Source organism: Talaromyces stipitatus, genomic scaffold, assembly GCF_000003125.1.
Source record: "Talaromyces stipitatus ATCC 10500 scf_1105507295555 genomic scaffold, whole genome shotgun sequence".
NCBI classification, from domain to species: Eukaryota; Fungi; Ascomycota; class Eurotiomycetes; order Eurotiales; family Trichocomaceae; genus Talaromyces; species Talaromyces stipitatus.
Window position 1 is genome coordinate 1,170,391 of NW_002990116.1, and position 20,534 is coordinate 1,190,924.

The window sequence follows — 20,534 nt, forward strand, 5'->3', positions numbered from 1 at the left end:
TTCGGCATTTGAGATGCAGGTGAAACATTTGTGTTTACTGTATTTGATGTAGAAGCTCCCAAGATGGTTACTTCTGGCGTTGTTGGATCCCAATGGAGACATGCTGCCTCGGTATAGTTTCAAGCTGTCTGTCATTCAGTATGATGGGAGGAAGGATATAAATTGGGGCATCTGATGCCTCAATCCAAGCATCTTGAAATATTCAAATTAAAAGTTGTGGTTGTTTGTATACAGAAATTCTGTAGCATTGACAACATGGCAATCCCCTTGGTCCTCCTTCTGGCATGGCTGCTGCCAACTGTATTCGCAGCAAGTCTCACTCAAGTGTCCAACTTTGGTGACAATCCCGGTTCATTGCAAATGTACATCTATGTACCTAATAACCTGGCCTCGAAGCCGGCTATCATTGTCGCTGTAAGTGAGATGCCAAGTCTTGCACTGAGCACTAGCTGACTTGAAGTATAGATGCACCCCTGCGGCGGAAGTGCCACTCAATACTACGGGATGTACGACTACCACACTCCCGCCGATCAATATGGATACATCCTCATCTATCCAAGCGCAACACGGGATCTCAACTGCTTCGACGCCGATACCGCGGCATCTCTCACGCACAACGGCGGTAGTGATTCTCTCTCCATCGTCAACATGGTCAAATACACCATCTCCAAATACGGCGCCGACTCATCCAAAGTCTACATGACCGGATCCTCGTCCGGGGCAATCATGACCAATGTTCTGGCCGGCACGTATCCAGACGTCTTTGCTGCTGGAGCTGCATTTTCGGGCATGCCGTTTGCATGCCTCTCTGGCGCTGGGGGAGCTGATCCGGCAATGTCGAATCAGACCTGTTCTCGGGGTCAGATCAATCATACCCCTCAAGAATGGGCAGCGTACGTCCACAACGCCTACCCGGGATATACGGGCCAATATCCCCGTCTACAAGTCTGGCACGGAACAGCAGATAACGTCATTTCATACACTGATTTCAACCAAGAGATTAGCCAATGGACCACCGTCATGGGTCTGAGTTTTACGAGTAATCAGACTAATACCCCTCTATCGGGTTATACTAAGATGATTTATGGCGATGGGTCAAGGTTTCAGGCGTTCTCTGCGTCCGGTGTAGGACATTTTGTGCCGACTGATGTGTCGGTTGTGCTGGATTGGTTTGGGATTACTGGTGGCGGTGGTGGTAATGGTGGTGGTTCTGGTTCGACGACGACAACGACGTCTGCGACGACTACTAGTACCGGTCCTACAGGGGGATGTACAGCGGCGCATTGGGACCAGTGTGGTGGGAATGGATATACGGGATGTACCAGTTGTGCCAGTCCGTATACCTGTCAGAAGGTGAATGATTATTACTCGCAGTGTCTGTAAACAGTTGCCTGGAACTCCAGGAAATGTGGTATGGATGATGACAGATTGTTATGGACATGGGAGGATTGTGATTGGGTCTAGTTGCCAGGCTCAATTTGATGAAATGTGCAATATGATATCTTTCTCTGACGGGTTCTCAAATTGAATATAATCTTGTGTTAGGTACAGCAAGTAATTGTATCCATTCTTCCCTGGACTGTGCTATCTGAACTGCCTATCCGTCAAAATCTCATCGACTGAATAGAGCTTCTCGTAGATAGATTGACTATATCCGATGATTATGATCATGATGCCAATGCTCCTGTTTGTGCAATGCAGTAGCAGTAGCTGGATTTCGAACTTCAACAACAACCGTTTCAGTCACAACGTCCCTCTCACACTTCGCAGATCTCGAATCAAAACGAGCAGGTGATGTGGCAGGAGTAGGTACTAATCCCCCCACAACACGAGCAACATCATCAACAACCCCAATACTAGGCACGGGCAAATGATCCGTCAAATCCAGCAACTCAGCTCCATAAGGCGCAGCCTTTTCCGGCCCTTCTTGGACGGGCACATCGCCCAATAAGCCATCACCATTGAAGAACGGATTCTCAGCCGTCAGTTCCTCTGGAACGGGGACCTGACAAGCTGATGCATCCTCATCACTCTGTAATGTAAACAAAGAGCAATCCGATACCTCCCCAGAAGGATTAGAACATTCATCCATCGCTTGCCGAAGGAAATCCGGCTGCCATCCCTGAATAAAATCACCATGATATCCGCACCCCGTCGGATCACCCGTAGCAAGCACAAACTGTCCATCCACCCCTTTAAAATCCTGAGTATCATACTTCGTCTCATAAAACAGACTAATCAATCTTGTCGCAAATCCCTCCGGACAAGTCCCATCCTTGACAAGATCTGGATAGGCCATGTGCGATTTATGATCGACTGAATCAATATCAACCCCATTCCAACATGAAGGAAACATAAGCTCCAATCTCAATCCGTCGGAACAATTCTCGTCCAGGAACTGCTTATCAGGTAAAGTATGCCTATACAACGAGTCCTCATGCGTATCACTATGATAATGCAAACAATTAAATCCCAACGACTTTTGCGCTAGAGAAAACTGCGTCTTTTGATCTGTCGTCCATTCCGAGGTCGGTGGATCGGGCACGGGGCCTGTAAAATTGCGTAAATACTGATCTCCAGCAACCATTCTAAACCCTGGAGGGAACGGCTGTGGGTTTTCGCCATACCCAAAGTAGTATATTAGAATACCACCGTCTTGGTTCACCATAGTACTGGATCTGTTGGGATAAAGGAACATTAGTGGTGGTGCCCAGTAGGCGGATCGGTCTTGGGTGACTGCGCAGGATGTGCAGGATGACTGGAGGAGGTCGTCTTGTGTGACGTTAGGGGAGAAGCCTAACCTGTCAGATAAAACTTATTATTCAAGGAAGAAACGGACGAACCTCCTGAGCCGAAGATAGTGTGTAAGTGGCTGTTGATTTCGCCAGGGGACATGATAGGGTCTATACGAGCGGCAACAGTGCGGCTTTTGCACGGTAGACGCCAGAAGTTGGATGCTTGGACTGCTTGGATAGCAGTGCTGGCGAAATAGGTGAGGGTAATGAATGAAGATCTCATTTTGATGTCGCTGTCTTGCGCCAAGTGTAGGGGGATGAAAGACTGACTGCCAAATACCTGCTCTGCTAGACGTCTATTCAATATTAATCACCGACTCGATACGCAGGGTCGGTAGGTTAGAGAGTATAACGAGCGACACTGCTGACCAGCAGAAAAAGAATAAAGGGGATCAACCCTCGAGACAAAGTTGCGATGAATGAATATACTGTATGACTACGTACTAGCAGCAAAGGAGAGACGAGGACGATGAGTAGAAAAAGAAGGAAAAAAAAACAAGGGGAGAAGGGCAGATTAGCAAGAATGTATCTCGAATGAATGGAATGTATGCCATCATCCAATGAATATCTTTATTTTCTACCAGCCAATAATCTTTGAAGCTATTGTACATCATTATGTCTTATTCTTTTTCCTGTCTCATATCGGTAGCGCTGGTAAGTGTATCATACAGGTCGATGTTGACTTTGATACAAACCTGCCTAAATAAGTAACATCAGCTGTAGTAGCCCTAACTTACTCAATACAGCAGATCCACTTGGACATGCTTGTCTATTATTCGCCCATCTACATTGCTCTCCTAGCAGATAGTGGCGTGCTTATCGAGATGCAATTCTCTGATAGGGCCAGAATGCATCTTATCTATCTAAATACGTAGTAGCTTAGGTCTATCAGAGATGAACATCATATTAAGATATTATTCTCACTCATACATCAATTGCTCATTAATCACATAAAACTTTTTTTGTCCGCGCTCCAAATGAAACTAACGCCGTAATTTTTTGAGACTCGACCATCATTCGTAGTAATCAAATAAAGTAAAATCGTCCCAAGCCATAGGTGACACCCAATATGCAGTTCATAAGAAGAGCAAATCATAAAAGGAACAACGCCCCGCAATGAGTAACTAAGAAAGAGAGAAGTCATAATGCAAAAAAAGATTTACAGCATCCACTGCAATCCATTCGCTTCTTCCTCGACGGGAAAGACTTCACGCGCGTATTCTTCCATGTCACGCCAGCCTTGCCACAACTTCCGAGCTTCATCCGTCACTCGCTGAGACACGACTCCACCAGGTCCCTGCATCATACCGGCACCCGCACCTTTTCCACCTGCTGGTCCAAGACCTTTGGGAGATCCGGCGGCGGGGGTATTGAATTCTGGCTGTGGGAAATACGGAGCCTCCAGTTGACCAAATAGGACCTCTAGGACCTCCAATTGTTCGCGATATCCCTCTGGAATCTTGACTTTGATTTCGATTTTTGATGTTCGTCGATATCGCACTCGTCGACCTAGGGCACGTCCAAACGCGGCGCAGACTTGTATCGGAGAGAGAGTCTCGAAGGTGAGGGCAATTCTGTAGAGTCAGTCAGTATACATTGCGTGACTGTAAGAGAAGATGAGACCAACCGATGACCGTTCCACCGCTTCGGACCATCCTTGAAAATCTGAATCAAGGCCGGTCCGACATCGTGCTCGGCATCAAGCCACGGCAGCGGCACATCCGGGTTAAACGGCGCCGCCCACTCAAAACTCCCGTCAGGCTGCAACTCCATCTGGAAAAGCGGGTAGGGAAGGCTGGTGAAATTATTGTTGTAGATGCCCGCATAAACAAACGTTGCCGGAATCCCGAGCTGTCTGACATAATTCTCCACGGTGAACTTGCACGCCCACATTGGCGGACCGGGCCAAGGGCCGTGTACGGAATGATCTGGCATGCTGCTGTAGATGTAATGCTGGATTGTGCCGGCGCGTTTGGCGGCGTCGGCCAATGCACGACCTATGACGACTTCATCGCCGGCTTGGGAGACTGTGTTGATGAATGCGAGTTGGGCGCCCTTGAAGATTTCATCCATTAAAGCTGTGTTGTTCAAAAGGTCGCCTTTGATGAGGGTGACATTGGGCAGACTGGAGAGCTCCTCGGCAATCACGCCTTTGAGGGTATGGGTATGGGCGCGAACGCCATACCCTAAGGCAGATGCCACTCGTATGAGAGAGGCTGCTTGACGCCCTGTGGCGTTCACCACCGCGATGGTTTTGTGCACCTGGGTCATTCGTGTATAGATGTTTTGGAATATAGAGAGAGAGAGAGAGAGAGAGAGAGAGAAAGAGAAAGAGGAAAGAGGAAAGAGAGGAGAGAAATCTGGGGAAGGAGGTGGGTTCACGTGACGATGCCGTGTGTAGCACTGTAGTAGTCTCTTTGGCAGTCAAGATGACGGTGGAATGAACAGTGGTGAGTGGTTCGCAATCGCACTGCTCGAACAACGCTTGAATGTAGGAAGAGAAAAGAATATGCTGACAGGAGTCGAGTCGAGAGCAAAGGAGAGAAGATAGGAAGATATACCCCAGTTGAGGACAGTCGCGACGGGCAAAGCGGATGGTGCAATCTGGCGGGCGAGGATCAAATAAGCGCACAATTCAGGGTGCCGAGTGGAGAATATTGAGTAATAATATGTTGCTTGTGCTGGCAGATGCTGATGTTCTGGCCGTCGCAGAATGGCTGTAGATGCGCTGAATGGGTCAGTTTGATGTCGTAAGTTGATGCTGATAATTTGTCTATTTTTTTTTTTTTTTTCTTTCTTTCTTTCTTTTGGCTCTTCTGTGTTTCTCTTCCTTCTTTGCCAGGCGGTATCCTCCGGTAGTATCCTCTTGTTGAGCTTCCCTTCAACAGACCTTGAGTCTTTCAGTCTTATGACCTCTCCGTCCTCACTGTGGAGATGAAATTTTTCTGTGGTACCGGCGGAGCAGCTCCGCCAACGGAAGAGAAATAGGGTTAGTTTTAGTATGGATGAAGTAAGAGAATCGCAAATGACTCTCAGAATGGTTCACTTTCGGATGGGAAAAAATGGAATATTATCCAATGGAATGAGCACTATTGTGCCAATACAGCAGTAAATTGAGGACCCGACTGGACTGCGCTAAGCATTGCGACGTCCGGGGAACTGGTAAGTGACCCTCCAGCACTGCGAATCGTTCTATCGAAGACGTTATTGGAATGAACTAGAAGTCTGTAATCAAGCAAAAGGAAGACATACCTCGCCAGCTGGCAGAAGAACAGAAAACAGGAAAGACTTTCCCGATTCGGCGCAAACACCACCAAGGTGCAAGTCACGCAGTATAAAGTGATGGTTCAATTGGAAGACAGTCGAAAGAGACCAGCAAAAAGGGCGTCCATTGAACGCTTTTCTTTACGTAACCAGGAACAGGAAGTGGATTCCTGTCCTCCACTTGGTATGAGTACCGTGTTGCAGCGGTACTAGGAATATTCTCTGCGTCTTATAGTTAGTTATATGATATCTATGTAGTACAGATAATGATAAGATATCGCTATCGACAGAATCAGTGTATACCGGAATGATCCGACTACGTATGTACTTTCCCCATGAAAATCCTCCACCAGTTTAAACTACCAGAAAAGAAATTTTTCCTGATATCCACTTCGCCCATATGAAGATCGCGGGGTAACCTTTGTACCTTGATAAGAGGTCAAAGCAATAAGTTAATACATATTGTGGTCTATTGAGCGACTGAGCTTATTGAAGAGAATCCGATGCCGGATACAGCCTTATCAGCAAAATGACGTGACATCCACAATCTATTACCTAAAACAGGCTTAGCGAGACCCGCTTTGAGTAATTTTCATGCTATGCGCGGTCTGATTGGTTGCTTCGTTACGCTCCGCGGAAATGCGTTTCAGATAAGAAGGGTTAGGGTAATGATTGTTTCATATTGCACCATGTCATGCAATATTACTTCATCCTGAATAGGGTTATATACCCTAAACCCTAAACCATTAACCCTGATCACTGATCCCTAATCACTGATCCCTTAACCCTGATCCCTAATCACTGAACACGGAACCCTAAACTGCTCCAAGCTCAACCCTATAAACTCAACCCGTCTTTTTGTAGATGTATTAATAAGAGTCTATGATGAATCTATGTTTTTATATGCGCCTGCTATAACCATCTTCATCGTCTATTCCCCCAATCACTCCGAAACCTCCGCCGTAGTCGCTCTCGCCTCTCCCTTGCTCTCGACAAAATGCTGGATCCTTTTCCGCGGCAACCACGCATCTTCGGGTGTGAACCACCACGAGACAAGAGCGAAAATAGTCACGCCACCCATAATGACGGGTGCATCTATAACATTAGCTTTTACTCTCCAATCTGAAAGGTAGAGAGAAACATACAGTTCAACGTCTCCCCAGTCACCGGAAACGAGTACGGCGAATACAACACAGCCACCACCCACCCATTCCAAAAGATCGAAATAATCTGAAACGGCTTACTCCATCTCCCCAAACTCCATTTCGGCTTCGGGAAGGATTTGGGCGTAAGAAACACTCTTCCAAGACAAATCAATCCATAGGCAGCCGCAGAGGGGACACCGGCCGCTGAAATGAGCGAGGTGAATGCCACCGCGGACGGGAGGATGGTGCAAGAAACCAAAGCGGCGACGGCCCAGACGACGATTACGGCGTTACGCGGTTGGCCCTCGGCGGAGACTTGGGACACCCAGCCCGAGAAAGGGAGGACGCCGTCACGGGCTACGGCGAAGACAAGACGGGAAGCCGCGACGATGGCGATTGCGGTGTTCTGATTATTAGTTTCGGAAGACAGAAAAGGGGAGGGTCTACTTACAAACCACAAAGCGACGATGCAGACGATATTCATAAAAATATGACCACCTTGCCCCAAGACCACGGCATAAAGGGAGACAAACGGTTGAGGCGCGCCAAAGGAGAAAAGGGTATCAGGATCAGGCTGATATGTCAGCATTTATTTTTCTTTTCTTTTTTTTTTTTAAAAAAAAAAAAAAAAGAAATAGAAAAAGCAGGAGGGGCAAACACACCGAGCAAAAAAGAAAGAGAATAATGACAACCAATCCACCCAACCCGCTCACAACAGTACTCCAGAAAATACCCCGGGCAGCAACCACAGAGGCATTCTTGGTCTCTTCGGCAACATGTCCCGAAGCATCGAACCCAATCAGAATACCGGCTGTAGCAAGATAGGACAAACACCAATTCCAGCCTGGAGAGGCCCCGGTGCCGTTGTACGTTGTCATGAAAGCTTCATGGGCTGTACGGAAACCCCAGCTATTCACGACTCCAATGGGGAGCCAGATCATATTGAGTAAAAAATCAAGAAGGACCATTGCGGAGGAGCAGTAAAAGACCCATCGGAAGTATTTCGCTATACCCATTAGCTATATCTCATTTTCATTCCTCGATGGTGACTTACGAGGTATAAAGTTGATCAGCGCAGCTAACGCAAGCAAAACCTCGGTGCAGGCCCATTGCACAGCCCGGAATTTGACATCACCCGGATCAGTAGGAAAATCCAGATTGAACACGGTGATTTCCTTTCCCGTCAGTCCAGCGCCAAATCCAAAGGCAAGAAAAACTTACAGAAAGCATGTAATTCACCGCAGCCTGCGTATTACTAGCACAAAACGTCGTCCAGGCCGTAGTACTCCACCACGCAACCACAAATCCCAACAAACGACCATATTTGGGACCACCGGCTTCAGCGGCCCAGAGATAGATGGAGCCTGCAGAAGGTGAAGCGGAGCAGACTTCGGCAATGACGGCGGCTGTTATGAAGCTGAATACGAGTGTGACGAGGTAACTCGTCCTGTCCAATCTTATTAGCAATTGACAAGCGAAAAGCCGGGGGAAACTCACCAGTAAGCGAGGTTACCACCACTGGCAATTCCGGTGCTGAAAGTGACACGAACACCACCGACAAAGTATAGAGCCGCTTGATTGACGTTAGCTGCTGTACCATGTAGTACGATCACGAAAACATACCAAAAGTAGTCGAAAAGTTTTCTAGAAAAGTATATGATCGATGGAGGACCTGTGGTCCATCAATACCTCTGGCAAACTTTCAATCATGCTCTCATTGAGATATACCTGTTTGTATCCCAGCGTTTCCTATAACCAGTCAGCCTCGGAAAGAAGACTGAGCTCATTCGAGCTTGAATTCATAGATTTTTTTTTGAGAGGGGCGTATTTTTACCAATAACGCAGCATCTTCATCAATGGAAGACGGATCCCTCGAGTTTTCCTCTACAGTAGCAGGAACAGGCACATCGTCCTGTTGCGCGAGTTGCGACATTTTACCCAATTGCGCCGTGGGGTGATGCTCCCGAATCCGTTCGCAAGTAAGCCGGAAAAAAAAATTTTTTGAATCAAAAATAAAAGAAGAAGGAAACAATATCACACGAACAAATAAAGAAATATATTTGTCTCGCCTCTCATGACAAGCTAGCTAGCTCTCTTCCTAAAAAGTCCGATCTTAGCTCTCAAGACTATCGCCCGAGCACATGAAAATTTTTGTTTCTGGACGAGTTTAGCGCTGGTTTAAGCCTAAAGGTTTGGTTACAATGCTTCACGTAAGCTCTTACTGGCCCCTCTTCTGTCAACTAAGAAGATGCTTAATTTTCTTGTTCCTGTTTTTTGCTTACTTACGATCTTATGTCATGTCATTCTAGACTTTTGAGTGGATGGACCGGTGTACTGATTTGGTAAATTCCATCGTATGATTTATTGACGTTTTAACAGTGTGGATAGCATGTAAAGATTAAGAATTCCAATCAACCAACGCATCCTCACCAACAACATCCTGAATCATCTTCTCGCTCAATTCCCATAGCGAATCTCCCAACGCCGGACCAGACGCCTGCTTCGACCGTTGTCCCAATTGTCCTGGATCCGTGAAATAATGGCCATTCCAACCCTTTTCTTCGACCTCGGGACTAACTGCTGCGTACAGAGCACTGTAGGCGCCTTGTTCGGGGTCGCGACTGATGGCTTGCATTGTCGCGGTGAGCAGTTTTCCGAGAAGGCCTGGGTAGGCTTCTTTCCATTGCTGTTGCATTGTTGTATTGACCTTTTATTTGTCAGTATTGCGATACCGGTACAAGGGGGAAATTGAACGTACCGCGCCAGGGTGTACGCTCAAAGCATAAATATGATCATGATTAGGCTTAATAACCTTCTGCACAAGCCCGTAATCAACACCCAGAATAATCGCCAACTTCGTCCGGGCATACAAGGCCGCACTCCCAATGTCCGGGTTATTGATTTCCTCCTTGGAGCTGAATTTGACATCAGACGGTGCCATGCGATGCAACTCGGACGATTCCCAAACGATCCGGGGAGCGGGTGTATCGGGTAGTCTTGACGTCTTGCGCAGGAGGGGATACAACTGATTAACGACGTAGAATTGACCGAGCCAATTAATCTGGAAATGCGAATCGATCTTGTCGTTCGTTTCGCGGTATTGGTTTGCATTGATGCCGGCTGATAATACCAACTAGTTATCATCAATCAGCACTGCTATCCTCTATGGCAGGGGCGGGGGCATACCAAATCGAGTCTCTCCTCCTTCTCCCTCATGTTCGTAAATACGTCCCTAATCTGTTTCAAATCACCCATGTCGCATCCAACCCAATCGATTTTGGCCTTGTCTTCACTCTCTTTCTTGATTGCTGCGATTGCCTCGTCGCCTTGCTCCGATTTGCGATTGACCATTATCACGCGAGCGCCTGCTAGAGCAAAGGCGCGTGCGACTTCATATCTATCAATTATTAGATGAGCGATTGAAATTTTAGGCTGAAGGAAAATACCCAATACCTAATGCGCCGCCGAGGACGACTGCGACGCGGCCGTTTAGGTTGTCTGGTGTCACCTTTTTGGGACCGATGATGGAGTGAAGTGCAGACTGCATTACGAGGATTTACAGATCTGAACTGAATATGGAAATCAAAGTGTCTAAGAGAAGAGTTGAGGTTAAGTATTATTGAGGCTAAGTATATATTTATGTCGTTTAGGGTTATGTTACGTCAGGGCGACTCATAGAATTATAACCGTGAATTAATGGTTTAACCTGATTTTATAGTCATCCCCAACACATTCGATCAGTCCATGTCAAGAGTTGAGGTCTGAATCGGGCCAATAGATATTTATTTCTGTTCAGGCTGTACATCACTTCCTTAGGAAGACTTCCTCCCCAGCAGTCTTCCATTCATGCATAATCCCATCAACATAAGCTATCTTGGTTGACCACAATAGGAAGGTAAATTTATTGCACATGGAATTCTCTACTTAGTGATGAGAGAGGCATGCTTGATCATAACATGCTTTTGGCTATGAATCGGGCTTTCAATACCTAGGTAACCAAGCATAACAATTGCTCCATTGGGACAGAACAAAAGTCCAGCCGCAGCTGAATAGACTTGTCAAAGTATTAAAACTTTGTTAGTCATTGTTTGAAATATTTGTCTCTGTTATGCTCTTGTCTGGGATGGGTTGGGGTTTGCTTTGCAGGTCCAGATTAGGGCATCACGTTAGGGCTTTGAAGTTGATTACCGGATTGAGTCCGCTTCGAGAGCTACACTGTTGATGCGCTGCCTGGAATATATTCCATTACATAAAATGACTTTCATCCATGAATTTCAACGTCTTTCTAAATTGAGTCTCTGTATCCCTCCAGGGCTAGTCTATTACCGTTTACTACTTTCTTTCCCCATTCATATCCGCTACTAAACCACTTAGGTAATGGATATGCTTAAAAAGTCTCATCTGATATCTCGTTAAGAATGTTAAATTTCGTAGCTGAACATTAATACATCGTCCAAGCACTTTCCAGGGAAGGAAAGCTGTGATCTTTGTCTTGCTTGGTGGCTTGTCGATAATTGCTGAATCGTCTGAATCGTCGGGATGGGGCCGACGCATGTTTGTTTTGCTGGACATGTGCGTACTAGTAGTCATGTTGTATATAGACTCAAGGTAAGAGAAATACTATATAAACCCCTAGGTATCCCTACCTCTCAGAAGCCTTTATTACAAGCAGATTTATCAATCCATCTTACTACACATAAGTAGACGGACCGCATTTCTCGAACACTCGACTAAATCAATACTTCAGCATCTCAACCCAAGTCAGACGAAACACCAACCACCAAAATGAAAACCTCCATCACCACCACCATCATCACCCTCCTAACCACCAATACCCTCCTCCAAGCCCAAGCCGCAACCTGCCAAGGCTCCCACGGCGGCGCCTGGGGGGGCGCAACCTGGGAATCCATCAACAAAGCAATCGCGCAAACATGCAACTCCCAACCTTACAACGACGGCTACAAAGCCGTCGAAGTAACTGCCGGTTACCAAATCGCCTCTGCAGAAGCTGATGTTGGTACGGGTGGTTCACCGAATTGTTGGGCGGCTATGTATCAGATTAGGGATCAATGTTTGGATACTGGGAAAGGACATTATGCGACGCAGGGGGAGTGGCAGTATGGGGATGAGTATTATTTTTTGTGGGCTTGGGATCAGGCTGATTGTCGGCATCAGCTTGCTGGGTATGATAATCCTGGTTGTTAGAGTGTTCAGTATATATTTCTGGTATCCATGGATAAATGGCTATGACCTTTAAGTAGTGGTGGCACAAATGTTTCGTTCCAGCGTGACAAATGGTACAAAACAAGGAGATGATGGAGAGTGCTCTATCTAGATAGAAATGAATATAGATATCATTACCATGTTGCCAATATTACTCCTGAAGATAGTCAGAAATTTCCATGAAGCAGACCTAAGTCTTAAGACTCACAGCAGGATTAGTCGGCTCCTAGACTCAGCAAGTGCTCAGTGAGCAGGAATCCCCGGAAAAAAAAATATACACAAAATCGATCACGTAGCTAAGCTAACCAACGATAGATATCCGTCACATCCAATATTCTGAAATGACGAATCAGCTAAATCGATAGAGATTCAGCCCTGAAGGCGATATTACCAATCACATCAATATACAATGACCAGATCGCTGACTCTCAAGCTCAACCTTTCTCAAATTAACAACCGGAAACTCCGAAATATGCAATTTCGCACTCGCAAAAGGAACCAATTTCACCGCAAAAGGTTTCCCAGTCGCTGATGGATCGGCCGGAGGAAGTCCTGCGCAGTCACCCTCCAACTTCCAATTCGAGATCTTTGTTCCAGCCACAGTAATGGAAACTGGAGGTGCACCGGATTCAAAGATGGGGTTTGGCAGGTCTCCTTTGACTTCTGATCGGTGAAAGTGCATTTGGGATGGATCAATGGCCACTTGCCAATCACCTGCTGGAATATATTCTACATCACGGAGTTTTGAAGAGTAATTGGCGTCTGGTAATGGTTTCCATTCCGCAAAATGTGTCGGGGGACCAACTTTGGCCTTGTGCGGAATTTCCATGGCGTACAATAGTGCGCCTCGATATATGGCAACTGCATTGTTCGGTCGTGGCACAACACGTACTTCAGCGTTCAGTGTGATCCTAAAAGCGGTCTTGCCGGGTGCGATTGCAATCTTATAAAGGCTGCTTGCATCCACTTCTACTGTCTCTTCCTTGACTTCATCAGTATCTAAACTTCTGTTCACGGTGGTGCCTTTAGTGGCCCATTCAGGAACCCGAATATAAAAGTTGAAAGGTCGACTAGTTTCAATCTTGTAGGTGATTTTCTCGTCGAACGGGTAATGTGTCTCGCTGACAATATGTATAGGTTTGTCGCCTTTGACAGGAATCGTGACCTCTGCCGGCACGAGAAATTGATGTGAAATGGACCTCAGATCCGAGCTGGCAACAAAAGCGTTCATTGCAAATTTCGGCATAGCCTGAGAATGATTGACCAAGCAGCATGGCTGTTACTGTTAGTTAATGCATCTTTGTTTCGCGTAGACGGAAACCCACGTAATTCACTTCCAACCCATACACCAAGGCACGCCCGCCACAGTTGTAGAATGGCCAGTTGTCGAGGTTTCTTGCCCAGGTTTCATTGCTCTGGGTCAGGTAGTTATGAGCCCACCAGTCCGGTGTCATACCGGCTGGCAACCCATTGAACGTGGCAAGTTCGGCTCTGTCGGCATAGCTATTATCACCAAACAGTCGATACATATACGAAAGAGAGAAGATCAATTCTGCTGTTCCACAGAGCTCTGCACCACGTTTGGGATGAAGGCCAGCCAAGAATTCATCGCCTGAAAGTGCTCCGAATGTTGTGCCGTGATATTTGAACACCATATCGACGGATTGACGGGTTTTTGTAATTAATTCATGGTCATGATTCATGCGATAAAGCTGCGGCATATAACGTAGCGCTGTGGCCGGTCAGTAAATCAACTCCATAAGGAGAGATGACAACATACCCTCTGAAACGTTTACCACATGTTTGATGAGTGTGGACCCAGGAGCCGCAGGCTTCTTGGGGAATTGCTCCTCGATAAAGAATTTGGACCAATCCCGATCTCCAACACGAGTAGCTTCCCAGGCAAGGTCCATTGTTTCCCAAATCAATTCCTTGTCCCGCTTATTGCTCACCTGCTCATATAACCATTGCAAGGACGTGGATAACTCATGCGCGCGCGTAATACAAAACTCATCAAACTCATCTCCAGGATGAGGTATAAGTCCTTGGAAGTTGTCCTTCAACATAGAATGAACAAGTCTGGTAAAACGGAGCAGCGAATCCACAATGCGATCGTACTGAGACGGATCGGCAAGGGCATGATTCACCATGCCCATCATGACAAGACATCGAGCCCATATCCCCCGGCTATGCTTTGTATGTTCCGGCCCAATCCATCCATCTGCATGCTGGTTCTTGAGAGTCCGGTCGAGAAATGCATTGGCTTGTTCCTTCAATTCGTCGTCGTCGAGTACATAGGCAAGTGGTACGATATAATTGTACCAGTAGGGAGCAGATTCGCGCAAGGGGCTGTATTCAACGTCACCACCAAGCCAGCTGGTGTCTTTTACGAACCGATGGAAGTTGTAGAGGTTGCCGCCCAGTCCAGCAGCGCAGAGTTTCAATTGGTCACGGATCCACCCTCGAGGCTGTACGGAGCCGGGTGGGAGAAGCTCGAATGTGAAGGGAACGAGGGTTCGTGACCTCATTCTGAAGGTAGATAAAAGTCAGGAGATATAGAAAAATAATGCCTCATGTTAGGAACGATCAGGAGAAGAGACAATGGCTGGGGGGGGGCGCAATGAAGTCACGCCGCCTGACAACCTGGGGTAACAGCACTAACATGTACGTAAAGTATATAAGAGAGATAACCATTTCAGACAAAAAAATTTGGCCCTACCAACCAAAAAGGCAAGATGGCCGAGCGGTCTAAGGCGCTAGCTTAAGGTCCAATCATATCGTTGATTGTGGTTTCGCTAGTCCGAAAGGGCGGTTAGTATTCCTCTCCCTGATCCCAGTAATAACATGTCACTGATATCCCTCTTAGTGGGTTCGAATCCCACTCTTGTCAAACGCATCTTATTTTTTATTTTTTATTTTTTTTTTTTTTTTTTTTTTTTTAATTTTTTTGCAGTTCTTTTTTCCCTCCTTGATGTGGTATAAAATTCTTTATACCTGTTGATTTGTATGATATGTGTCTAGGAATAGAGACATAGTAGACACTTGGGCACACTTCAGAGCTGAGACTATTTAGTTCGGATGGCGGAGTCTTCCCCGCATCACCCCAACTTTTCGTATGATATCAGTCAGTTGATTGATTTACCGGCTTATGCGCCAATGGAAAGCAGCCGAGCATCCGATGAGGCATCGTGGTACCAGTAGGCGTTTTCATGTAACCACAACCACCTGGCTGATTAATTAGATTGTCTGATATGAATCGTGGAAAGTTAGGGCATCTTGCTAAGGACGGAGTCATGGCCTGCCTGAGGTACCGAGAGGCCATTGCTACCTTCTCCGCTTTGTCTACCCCTTGCACCTTCTTTCTTCCCCTCCTTCATCTTCTGACACCATGTTATTTTCTTCTTGTCAATTACTCTGCCAGTAGAGCATACCGTCTCTCTATGTTGAATTCATAGAATACTGACACGATGAGCTGGCTAAAGAAGGCGCCGGCCCTGGCGTCATTCTCTTTGGTAATCCCTACAAGCCCAGCGAATTTACGCATACTGGGATGCTTAGGTATGAACATGATTGTTATCAATCTGCGCCACATCAATACTCACGTCTGCCTACAGCATGGCAACGATTCCACTGTCTCAGAACAACTTCGCGTCCACGGAGCCATAGACAGGATCGCTTTCTCGTAGCAAGCTCGGCACCTCACAGGCACAACTTTGCGACGGCATCTACCTCTTGCGTAGTCGTCGTGCCCTACCAATCGCTCACCGTTGGCATTCCGCGCGAAACATTTCCCAACGAGCGTCGCGTGGCCATCACGCCGCAAAACGTAGCGCTTCTCTTGAAAAAGGGCTTCTCGAGGGTTCTGATAGAGACTGGTGCTGGCGTCGAGGCTCAGTTCACTGATGAAGCTTACAGAAAGGCCGGCGCAATCATCGTTGAGGGAGATGTAGTCTGGTCTCAGAGTGACATTCTCCTTAAAGTCCGCGCCCCCAGCATAGATGATGCTTCTCAGAATGAAGTAGATTTGATACGCGAAGGTGCAACCGTCATCTCGTTTCTTTACCCTGCGCAGAACAAACCGGTCGTCGAGGCTCTCGCAAAACGTGGCGTCACGTCTTTTGCTATGGACAAGATTCCTCGAATATCGCGAGCTCAAGTATTTGATGCACTAAGGTTTGTTACTATACAGTAGCCGTTGCTGCCACATTTGCTGAGAATCATGGCGATCAATAAAACAGTTCGATGGCAAATATTGCCGGGTATAAGGCTGTTTTGGAAGCTTCAAACGAGTTTGGCCGTTTTCTTGCTGGTCAAGTGACAGCTGCCGGGTAAGCAGTTCGATTTGAAGCCTCAAGAGTAGAGAGCTGACGTATAGCAGAAAGGTAATTTTACTTGCACAGTTCCAGTGAGCTCGTATTGACAGGAGCAGATACCCCCTAGCAAAGTCCTCGTGATCGGAGCTGGAGTCGCCGGGTTGAGTGCAATCGGAGCTGTATGTGTCCTCCGGAATTGATATGGAATGATTGCTGACAATTCATGTTCATGATAGGCACGTCGCAACGGCGCAATTGTTCGCGCTTTCGATACACGCCCCGCAGCTCGTGAGCAGGTACAATCCCTGGGTGCAGAGTTCATTGAAGTCGATATAGAGGAAGACGGCTCTGGTCAGGGTGGATATGCCAAAGAAATGTCGAAGGAATTCATCGAGGCAGAGATGAAGCTGTTCATGGAACAATGTCGAGAAGTGGATATAGTCATTACAACTGCTCTAATACCTGGTCGGCCAGCACCGAAACTCATTACTAAAGAGGTATGGCTCTTTCCTTTTACTAAGATCTACTCTCTCATTCTTATAGATGGTAGATGCAATGAAACCGGGATCGGTGATTGTCGATCTTGCTGCCGAAGCTGGAGGCAATTGTGAAGCTACGGTTCCCGGAAAACTGGCTATATATGACGGAGTGAAGGTCATTGGTAAGGAAATTCACTCTAGTGGTGACTGTTCAAGGCCATGCTGCATTGAGATATTGACGACCCCTAGGATACACGGACTTGCCTTCACGGTTACCAACTCAATCATCTACATTGTACTCAAACAATATCACAAAGTTCCTTCTCTCTTTGGCAGACAAGGATAAAGGCTTTAATATTGATCTAAACGACGAAGTGACACGCGGCGCGATCGTAAGCCTCAACGGCGAGATATTACCACCACCTCCGCCTCCTACACCTCCTTCAACACCTACTGCTGGCACAGTACAAGCGCCGGTAAAAGAGGTGAAATCAGTAGAATTGACGCCATGGAAAAAGGCAACGCGCGAAGTGGTCACAGTGACTGCGGGTATGGGATCAGCTCTCGCTTTAGGGAAGCTGACTGGCCCGGCATTCATGGGTAACATGTTTACTTTTGGATTAGCTGGACTTGTTGGTTATCGCGCAGTATGGGGCGTCGTACCTGCCTTGCACTCTCCTCTGATGAGCGTGACTAACGCCATTTCCGGTCAGTAATCCTAGATATCCCTATACGCTGTGAATAATACTGACTTGAATAGGGATGGTTGGTATCGGAGGTCTCTTCGTCATGGGTGGAGGTTATTTTCCAACTACCATTCCCGAGGCATTGGGAGCACTCTCTGTTTTGCTCGCATTTGTGAATGTATCTGGAGGGTTTGTAATTACTAAACGCATGCTGGACATGTTTAAGCGTGAGTATGTCCCTGCCGGTATTGCATGTGATTCTAACCGGTACAGGCCCTACTGATCCTCCGGAATACCCCTGGTTATACGCCATCCCTGGAGTTCTCTTCGGTGGAGGATACATTGCTGCTGCTGCCACTGGCATGGCAGGACTTGTACAGGCTGGATATCTCGTTAGTAGCGTACTCTGTATTAGTAAGACGAGCATGGTGGCCGTATACATTTACCAGATGATGCTAATACATATACTAGGCTCTATATCTGGTCTGGCGTCCCAACTGACTGCACGTCGAGGGAACATTCTTGGAATTCTCGGTGTCAGCTCAGGATTTCTGGCCTCACTACTCGCGGTCGGATTCTCTCCGGAGACCTTGATACAATTTGGCGCGGTTGCTGGTATTGGAGGTTTGCTAGGTATAGCTAAGCAAGAGATTTTGTTTGTTCAATGTCAAACTGACTGAACTAGGCGCCGTAATTGGCCGCCGAATCACTCCAACTGGCCTGCCACAGACAGTCGCTGCCTTGCATTCCGTGGTCGGTTTAGCAGCAGTCCTTACGAGCATCGGCAGCGTCATGGCAGAGATCGGTCATGTTTCGACACTGCATATGGTGACAGCATATTTAGGAGTCCTCATCGGTGGTGTCACATTTACCGGCTCAATCGTGGCATTTTTAAAACTGGCTGGGCGCATGAAGTCCACCCCCACTATCCTGCCAGGTAGACATGTCATCAATTCATCGCTTCTTGGAGCGAATATTGCAACGATGGGGGTATTTGTCACCATGGCTCCGGGAGCGCCTGTGATTGCTGCCACTTGTCTGGGTACAAACACCGCGCTGAGTTTCTTGAAGGGCTATACGACAACGGCCGCCATAGGTGGTGCCGATATGCGTAAGTATTTTATTTCGAGGATCTATGGAGTGTTCTGACTGATGTGTAAAGCCGTCGTAATTACCGTCCTGAATGCATATTCTGGCTTCGCGCTGGTTGCCGAGGGATTCATGCTGGACAACCCTCTGCTTACGACAGTTGGCTCGCTAATAGGAGTCAGTGGCTCTATTCTATCATACATCATGGCAGGTTTAATCTCCTTCATATTCGGGATATATCACTGACACTGGGTAGTGTGTTGCGATGAATCGGTCCCTCACGAACGTACTCTTCGGCGGCATTGCACCAATAAAAGCGAGTAAAAAGATTGAGGGTGAGGTTGCGACGACGTCTGTGGACGAGACTGCGGATGCTCTGGCTAGTGCGGAGAATGTTATTATTGTAAGAGGCAGATACTGGAATTCTATCTGCTTTCTCTAATATGACAGTAAATAGGTCGTGGGCTACGGTATGGCAGTCGCCAAAGCACAATATGCCATCTCAGAGATCACCAAGATGCTACGTGCTAAGGGTGTCAATGTACGATTTGCAATACACCCGGTAGCAGGCCGTATGCCTGGTCAATGCAATGTACTCCTTGCGGAAGCCTCCGTTCCTTATGACAGTGAGTTCATTCCTTCTTACTCAGAGTGCCATTGTGCCTAATTATTACTGTATCCAAGTCGTGCTTGAAATGGAAGAAATAAACGACGACTTCAGCGATACAGATGTTACTCTCGTCATCGGTGCAAACGACACAGTGAATCCGATCGCCCTCGAGCCAGACTCACCCATCTCAGGTATGCCAGTGTTACAAGCATGGAAGAGCAAAGAGGTCATTGTCATGAAACGCGGAATGTCAAGTGGGTATGCCGATGTGCCGAATCCGATGTTTTATATGCCAAATACGAAGATGCTATTTGGGGATGCGAAGAGTTCATGTGATGGTACGTTTGAGTATATTCCTATTCCTGTCTTGTAAGTTGTTACACAGGCTAACCATTCGAACAGCTATTAAGAATGTATTGGAGGGTCGGAAGTGATTTAGCGTTCTCTTCAAGGATCATTTTGTTTAGATGCTGCACATAATGTACAAATGATACATTGATCTAGGGCTAGCAGATTAAGTCTCAAGGTATCAATCTCATTACTGTATGAGTATCAGTCAGTAATTTTCAAAGGAGCAAGCAGATATTGTAAATCAAACTTGATACATTCATCCTGTCAATGACTAATCATACATAACTAAGATGCATCACACCCTAGCCTAGGGCTACCCAACTAACAATTCATTGCTCTTAAGCATAAAACCAACAAAAAAATCCTCAACAAAAATACAAAAACGCCACTGTTATAACATACACGTAACTCCCAAAGATAGCTAAGCCAAAAGAACCCTGAAAATAAGCACCGATCAAGAAAAAAAACCTCTTTTTCCTGACCGTATACATGACCGCGTACATGTCATGTACTGACCATAAATCCATAAACCAATCAACGCCTCGCGCAGAACCATCCAGGGAGAGAAAGCAAAGCATA

At 46.7% G+C, this 20,534-nt stretch overlaps 8 protein-coding genes across 8 annotated transcripts, besides 5 other annotated features; 3 read left to right on the forward strand and 5 right to left on the reverse strand.

Annotated features, from left to right (window-relative positions):
* Positions 1-255: 255 nt before the first annotated feature.
* On the forward strand, positions 256-1,383 carry TSTA_115370 (feruloyl esterase B precursor, putative; the record flags this gene model as incomplete). The annotated part of the gene is made up of 2 exons (XM_002481686.1): positions 256-414; positions 466-1,383. 2 exons carry the CDS (start codon positions 256-258, stop codon positions 1,381-1,383), a joined length of 1,077 nt encoding a protein of 358 aa, XP_002481731.1.
* Positions 1,182-1,209: a microsatellite.
* Positions 1,384-1,648: 265 nt separating the features above from the next.
* Positions 1,649-3,018, reverse strand: TSTA_115380 (uncharacterized protein; the record flags this gene model as incomplete). The annotated part of the gene is made up of 2 exons (XM_002481687.1): positions 1,649-2,796; positions 2,844-3,018. The coding sequence occupies 2 exons, from the start codon at positions 3,016-3,018 to the stop codon at positions 1,649-1,651; spliced, it is 1,323 nt and encodes a 440-aa protein (XP_002481732.1).
* Positions 3,019-3,746: 728 nt separating this feature from the next.
* On the reverse strand, positions 3,747-5,066 carry TSTA_115390 (nitrogen metabolite repression regulator NmrA; the record flags this gene model as incomplete). Its single annotated transcript, XM_002481688.1, has 2 exons — positions 3,747-4,369; positions 4,423-5,066. 2 exons carry the CDS (start codon positions 5,064-5,066, stop codon positions 3,955-3,957), a joined length of 1,059 nt encoding a protein of 352 aa, XP_002481733.1. The 3' UTR covers positions 3,747-3,954.
* A 24-nt stretch (positions 5,067-5,090) lies between these two features.
* Positions 5,091-5,152: a sequence feature (GA-rich).
* Positions 5,153-5,572: 420 nt separating this feature from the next.
* Positions 5,573-5,603: a microsatellite.
* Positions 5,604-7,002: 1,399 nt separating this feature from the next.
* TSTA_115400 (amino acid permease, putative) lies at positions 7,003-9,137 on the reverse strand (the record flags this gene model as incomplete). The annotated part of the gene is made up of 10 exons (XM_002481689.1): positions 7,003-7,154; positions 7,205-7,610; positions 7,656-7,778; positions 7,867-8,210; positions 8,259-8,379; positions 8,426-8,651; positions 8,702-8,777; positions 8,828-8,876; positions 8,933-8,953; positions 9,039-9,137. 10 exons carry the CDS (start codon positions 9,135-9,137, stop codon positions 7,003-7,005), a joined length of 1,617 nt encoding a protein of 538 aa, XP_002481734.1.
* Positions 7,792-7,835: a sequence feature (AT_rich).
* Positions 9,138-9,538: 401 nt separating the features above from the next.
* Positions 9,539-10,797, reverse strand: TSTA_115410 (short chain dehydrogenase/reductase family protein). Its single transcript, XM_002481690.1, has 4 exons — positions 10,651-10,797; positions 10,391-10,601; positions 9,963-10,337; positions 9,539-9,911 (listed from the first exon to the last, which is right to left on the reverse strand). The coding sequence occupies exons 1-4, from the start codon at positions 10,749-10,751 to the stop codon at positions 9,603-9,605; spliced, it is 996 nt and encodes a 331-aa protein (XP_002481735.1). The 5' UTR covers positions 10,752-10,797; the 3' UTR covers positions 9,539-9,602.
* Positions 10,798-11,989: 1,192 nt separating this feature from the next.
* On the forward strand, positions 11,990-12,520 carry TSTA_115420 (uncharacterized protein; the record flags this gene model as incomplete). The annotated part of the gene is made up of 2 exons (XM_002481691.1): positions 11,990-12,387; positions 12,466-12,520. 2 exons carry the CDS (start codon positions 11,990-11,992, stop codon positions 12,518-12,520), a joined length of 453 nt encoding a protein of 150 aa, XP_002481736.1.
* A 137-nt stretch (positions 12,521-12,657) lies between these two features.
* TSTA_115430 (uncharacterized protein) lies at positions 12,658-14,986 on the reverse strand. Its single transcript, XM_002481692.1, has 3 exons — positions 14,208-14,986; positions 13,753-14,159; positions 12,658-13,703 (listed from the first exon to the last, which is right to left on the reverse strand). The coding sequence occupies exons 1-3, from the start codon at positions 14,953-14,955 to the stop codon at positions 12,822-12,824; spliced, it is 2,037 nt and encodes a 678-aa protein (XP_002481737.1). The 5' UTR covers positions 14,956-14,986; the 3' UTR covers positions 12,658-12,821.
* A 342-nt stretch (positions 14,987-15,328) lies between these two features.
* Positions 15,329-15,376: a microsatellite.
* Positions 15,377-15,894: 518 nt separating this feature from the next.
* On the forward strand, positions 15,895-20,483 carry TSTA_115440 (nicotinamide nucleotide transhydrogenase, putative; the record flags this gene model as incomplete). Its single annotated transcript, XM_002481693.1, has 16 exons — positions 15,895-15,985; positions 16,042-16,600; positions 16,666-16,755; positions 16,868-16,919; positions 16,977-17,237; positions 17,284-17,401; positions 17,469-17,927; positions 17,980-18,132; positions 18,179-18,319; positions 18,377-18,538; positions 18,591-19,016; positions 19,068-19,201; positions 19,251-19,397; positions 19,452-19,620; positions 19,679-19,942; positions 20,007-20,483. 16 exons carry the CDS (start codon positions 15,895-15,897, stop codon positions 20,036-20,038), a joined length of 3,258 nt encoding a protein of 1,085 aa, XP_002481738.1. The 3' UTR covers positions 20,039-20,483.
* Positions 20,484-20,534: the final 51 nt, after the last annotated feature.

What these genes read in the sequence shown, in the direction of transcription:
- TSTA_115410 (XM_002481690.1), bottom strand. Translation starts at nt 10,751, where the DNA reads ATGCAGTCTGCACTTCACTCCATCATCGGTCCCAAAAAGGTGACACCA. An exon ending in GGCGGCGCATTAGGTATTGG is followed by an intron (nt 10,602 to 10,650) that starts GTATTTTCCTTC and finishes AATAATTGATAG; the next exon opens with ATATGAAGTCGCACGCGCCT. An exon ending in TGAGCGTACACCCTGGCGCG is followed by an intron (nt 9,912 to 9,962) that starts GTACGTTCAATT and finishes GACAAATAAAAG; the next exon opens with GTCAATACAACAATGCAACA.
- TSTA_115430 (XM_002481692.1), bottom strand. Translation starts at nt 14,955, where the DNA reads ATGAGGTCACGAACCCTCGTTCCCTTCACATTCGAGCTTCTCCCACCC. An exon ending in TGTGGTAAACGTTTCAGAGG is followed by an intron (nt 14,160 to 14,207) that starts GTATGTTGTCAT and finishes GACCGGCCACAG; the next exon opens with CGCTACGTTATATGCCGCAG. An exon ending in ATGGGTTGGAAGTGAATTAC is followed by an intron (nt 13,704 to 13,752) that starts GTGGGTTTCCGT and finishes TAACAGTAACAG; the next exon opens with CCATGCTGCTTGGTCAATCA.